Source organism: Alligator sinensis, unplaced genomic scaffold (assembly GCF_000455745.1).
Source record: "Alligator sinensis unplaced genomic scaffold, ASM45574v1 scaffold612_2, whole genome shotgun sequence".
Classification (NCBI taxonomy): domain Eukaryota; kingdom Metazoa; phylum Chordata; order Crocodylia; family Alligatoridae; genus Alligator; species Alligator sinensis.
The window spans coordinates 1,585,926-1,591,328 of NW_005842085.1; the positions used below are offsets into that span (position 1 = coordinate 1,585,926).

The window sequence follows — 5,403 nt, forward strand, 5'->3', positions numbered from 1 at the left end:
GGAGGCTAGAAAGAGCGCGGGGGCGGGTGCATCGCCCACGCAGAGCGGGGCCCCCCAGTCGCTTCGCGCGTCACCGTTCCGCACGCCTATTGGTTGTCCCGGGGGCTCCTCCAACCTGACTGGACACCGCTTCTGTCGATCGGTTTCCCGCTCTTGTTAAGGAGAGGGAAGGGTCTGCGCATGCGTGGGAGTGGCAGCCAGTGGGGCGAGAGACCCCCTTCAGCGAGCCCCAGTCGCTGCCTGGGTGCTGGGTCTGTGTTCCCACCCTGTGGCCTCGCCACGTTCCTGCTGCTGGCGGGATGCCTGCTAGCTCGTGCTCGGCTGCCTGTCCACACCCACCCCAGCGTAGTGGGGAAGCCCCCGGGCGGGCGCACTGTCGGGGGGGTTGATGTCAAGCCTGGCCCCGGGGGACATCTCGGGTGTGGCTTTACCTTCCCGACGCCATTTCAGGGCCTGGCCCTGGTGCGTAGGGGCAGGGAGATGAGGTGGTCGCCCCACTCGCACTACACTAGGGTGCCTGTCCATGCCTACAAAGAGGGAGCTTGCCCCATTCTGAAAGCCTGCACCCTTGTCTGTGAGGCAGCGATGGGTTTGCTGTATAGCACAGTCAAAACGGCCAGATCTACCATGTGAAGGGCTGCAGCTTGATCCTTCTGCGCAACAAACAGATTAAATGGGAGTAACCATGCTTCATTAAACCTGAGGCTTGGGCCCATGGGAAAGTTACCATGAGGTAACCTTAAGTGGCAGAACTCGCTGCACGAGAGGTAGTCTGTGATGCCTGCCCACGTACGTGGTCCTGTGCTGTGCTAAGAGGTGGGCTGGTCAACGTCAAGGGTCCACAGGAGTCTAGTGATCCCTTCAGTCAGTATAGGTAACACCTGCCAGATTCTTTAGCCAACAACAGAAAAAGGGAATGGTGTGATTAGCATCCTTTTGACACTCCAGCCTGGATAATCAGGTACCCGTTTACAGCTCAGTCAGCTAGGGGTGGCCTCTAGCACCATCGTCTTTGAAGCCACAGCAAGACAAGGTTCTTCGGGTAAATGTGGTATCATTTACGAGACCAACTAAATTGTTGGAAAAATGGTTCTTCGCAAGCTTTCAGGAAGGGTGTTTATACCTGATAGCTTGCAAAGAACCATTTTTTCCAATTTAGTTGGTCTAATAAAAGGTATCACATTCACCCAGAGAACCTTGTCTACCTATGTCCTTAGACCAACACTGCTACAACCCACACCCCCATGGCATAGCAAGACGTTCTAGTTTGGTACCATCATACCCCGTTAGAGGAGGGGTGCATGTGTGGGTGTCTAGCCCCCTTTTCTGTTTTTTTACTGCTTTTACACATTAGCAAGTGGAAGTAAAGACAGCCTTCAATTATTGCAAACTTCTAACACATTAAAGCAACAAACTGCCTTATCTCCACTAAGATTTATTTGATGTTAGTCACATCAGGCAACACCTGCTAAAAAGCACACTTTTCCAGGTAAATTTATTAAGCTAGGAACCAGCCTAGTAGGAAATTATGAAATGGATGTACTCTCTCAACCACCTGTATTTCTCCAATGACATATTTTTCTTTTACATTGCAGGTGTTACGGATTTGTAAACTATGGATTTCCTGTGATATGAGATGATTCTGCATACCTTGGTCTTTAAAAAGTGACTGCTATACTTTTACCATTTTTTAAATAGGGAACAAAAAACTAACAGATATCTGCTCAATATCTCACATCCATGCAGTATAATCCTGCTATGCTTGTTATTTAAATATTTTAAGTACAAAACTTCTGAGATAACTTGTTGTATTAGGATTATTTTAGAGCTTTAAACAATAAAATAAAAATCCCATAAAATTCTTAAATATGAAAAGATTAAATAACTGTATAGGGAATTGACAAATTAACAAATACCATGTGTAAAAGCAGCAAACACTATTACTATAGTTCATTTGTCCTCTACATATGACATTCAGATGTCTTTTGTTGCCATCTTGGCAGAATAAAGAGATTTCTTGGCACAGGAGCAAAGAATTAACAAACCTTATTCATTCTAATGCGCATTATGTCATTCAGGCTTTGCATACTGAAATTATACTGCAGATCATTCTGAATGCTTGTACTAGCTCTGTATAAGAATGACAAACATATTATGTACCAAAACGAAACACATGGTTCTTTGTCTTCTCATTCATCGATTTACGCCAAATGTTTTCTCCCCCAGTCAATCTATGTATTGCATAAAAAACAAAGTCGTGTCTGAATAGCATATAGCCAGGATTTTGAAAATACTTTTTCATACCCTCCCAGCTAGCATGCTACATCAGGACAGGTACATCAGAAAACTGTTGACCAGTAATATCAACACTTTTGACAGCATAGTTACATGAAAATAGCATTATTAAGGTTACAAAATTAATCCTAGAAAATCTTAATTTATCCCCTTATGTGTAGAAATGATGATGTAATTCTTAATTACATAATCATATACATTTCTTCCACACATCACCTGCCTCATTCAGTTAAAAAATGAATGATGTTCACTAAGTGGGCGTAGATCTCTAGTCAATAGATCTAGACTAATCAGTCTAGTCCATAGATTGATTTTATCTACATATTTCAATGTGTGGCTGTCATTTTGAATGAAATAGTTTGAATGTTTGTGATGGTTGCCCATTAGCCAGTTTCAGGAAGAAGATAAGATTTATCTCCTTATCTAGCTCATTGTTTTGGACTACGTGCAAAAGGTCCTGACTTGGTTTAAAGTCTTAACTTCTGAATTTTATCTTTAGAAGTCTTTTACAAAAAGCAAATATCCTGAGTTCCGAGAGATCAAACCCTAGAGCCTTTTGACCAGATTGGTAAGAAAAGGTCACTTGCAGTGGTATGGAAGTTCCCCAACGTAATTTAAAATGATTAACAAAAGAAACTAATTACTAAGCAAAAGAATCTGTTGAGTAAGATCCGAGCCCAAATTTGGGGGTAATGACAGGCTTGAGTAGGAGTGGCCCAAGACTGCAGCTCACTCAATAAAAACTGTAACTTACTGTCCCAATTTGGAGGTGACTATACTTGTAGAACAACAAAGGAAGAATCGCAAGTGTAAGCCGGATCAGATTGATCACCTGAACCACCCTCTCCGTGAACACGAATCTCTTAGTTCATGCTGAAGCTGCAGAGCGCCCGAAAGGGACTGAAAGAAGGGGACTTAGTCCTATCAGTATTGAGGCCAGCCTATTGAATTGTATTGCTGAGGCGAGCCCATTGAACCGTACTACTGAGGCCAACCCATTAAATTGTACTACTGAGGAATGAAATCATATTTTGGTATTTGGCTTCTCAGAATTCTAGAATTGTAAGTATATTATGAAAATAACAGTATTGATTCAAATCTAACTTTTAGTTGTAATTGTAGTTGTTTTTGTAATACTAATTCTTATAGCACTGTTTGGGAAGGAAGTGCATTCGGAGCATTGTTTCTGATATATGTAATTATTGTGTTCTTAATGTTTGTGGTGTTTCTTAAAGCTAAGCAGTGTTATATACGTAGCAAAGAATTTTAAAATAAAATTGTGTTGTATAAATTAAGTGTGTAATCATTGTGAAATCGTGCAATCAGCTAACTACTCCCCCAGCCAGTGCATCAAAATGAATCAGTAAATTGTGTGGGATTTTCTCTATTCCATAACCCAGTAGAGACAGTGGCCTCTGGCGTTATTTACTGGGCACTCTTTACACCAGGCTCTGAGAACAGAATCATGCATTTCCTGTTGTGCACTTTCTTGTACTGGACACTAAAGCATATCCTGAATCTCTGTATCCTACACTTGGTAGATGTTGCTTAGGATATGAACAAGGATTTGCCCAGAATGGCTACCTTGTTACATTTCTATAAATTAACTTTGTTATGAGGAGAGATTGTTGGCATGTTTTCTGGGGTTAAATAGGCCTGCTTTTTTATGATTTCAAACAGACTGCTTTTCCTATGATCCCTACCCTTTGAGCTGTCTGCCTCTAGTAGCTCAACTAGGAGTTAAAACTAGCATAATTCTGAATGTCAGTGAAGCATATACTGTATTTAGCCATTTTTGGAAAAATTAACTTTATGGCTAAACAACAAAGAAAGATTTCTCTGCCTCCCTGCCTGCTTCTGACATCTAGCACCTCCAAGGAAGAGGACAGCCTTATTTGCACATCAAAAAGCAACTCACACAAAAGGACTCTGACAGATACAGAGGAATATACATCCAGCCTCAACTGCCCCTGCGCAAAATGAAATTTATTTTCTACCTAAAAGGACTTTTACAATCTTTGATTTTTCCTCAGCCTGAAGAAGGGTGCAAGTGCTACAAAGCTTGGAAAGAGAGAATATTTTTTGCTATTTTTAGTTGGCTTGATAAAAAGGTATCACATCTGAACCAAGAGGTTTAGGGTTTTGTATTTCTCTCGTGGAGCATAAAGGCATTCAAGGTGCATTCCCTGTAACAAAGTCTTAATTATTTTCATAACAAGCCTGTAAGATTAAAGGGCATTATTATCCCCATTTTACAGATGGGAAATTGCGGAACAAAGGTATCTACTAATTTTGGGTATTACATTTTTAGATGCTTAAGACCCGTTTTTGATTTTGTCTTTTTTTTCTTTCAGAAAACCAAACAGGATGTAGCATTTAAAATGTTCAAAGCCCATCTCCTATTCACTTCAGTTGCAGGGGAGAACACTCAGCAAATTAAACCACAAGGTCTCTAGTTAACTGAAAAGTTTGCCTTAAGCAACTTGACTATCTTCACATAGGAACTGTGTTAAACATGACAGCATCCTTTTTCTGCTTGTATCCATGCTTCATTCTCACCTTCAAACTTCTGCAACATACAAAGTAGTTTCTTCACTATACAACCCTGATTCATCTGCAGAGTAGGTGTCAACTATACACTTAATGGGACTGGAACATGAAAAAAAAAAATAATGTGATAATGCAATTAAGGACTGCATTGTGATACATAGGTGTCACCACCGAGAGCTGCGGCGCGGGGTTCGGGGCCTTAGGAGCCCTAGTTGGCGGGCAGGTACTTGTGACGCTTGGAGTGGAATCAGGTACTCAAGCGTTTTGATTGAACAAAAAGGTTGTTTACTTACACTGCTCGTACAGTGCAGGCCAGAAGCTTGCTTCGATTACAGTTGTAAACAAAACTTGGGTCGGGCAGAAATTACAAAGTTCGTTTGGTCGGTCTGCAAAGTGTTCGGGGTGTTCGGGCTGGCAGTCGTCTTACGTCTCGGGTGGGGGTGTGCTAGGCCCCCTTGGGTCGGTGACGGGGAGTCCTTAGTGGTTGATCAGGCCGCTAAGTTTGCTCTGAAACACGCGTGGAGTTTGCTAGGCTCCACAGTGTACTCAGAGTTCTCC

The 5,403-nt window shown here is 42.1% G+C and overlaps 1 protein-coding gene across 1 annotated transcript in view; it reads left to right on the top strand.

Moving 5' to 3' along the window:
• Positions 1-728: 728 nt before the first annotated feature.
• MRPL15 (mitochondrial ribosomal protein L15) overlaps positions 729-5,403 on the top strand; it is a 20,906-nt gene continuing 16,231 nt past the window's right edge. Inside the window, exon 1 of the mRNA XM_025204497.1 lies at positions 729-733. Within this exon, the coding sequence (XP_025060282.1) occupies positions 729-733 (5 nt within the window). The remainder of the gene's footprint in view (positions 734-5,403) is intronic.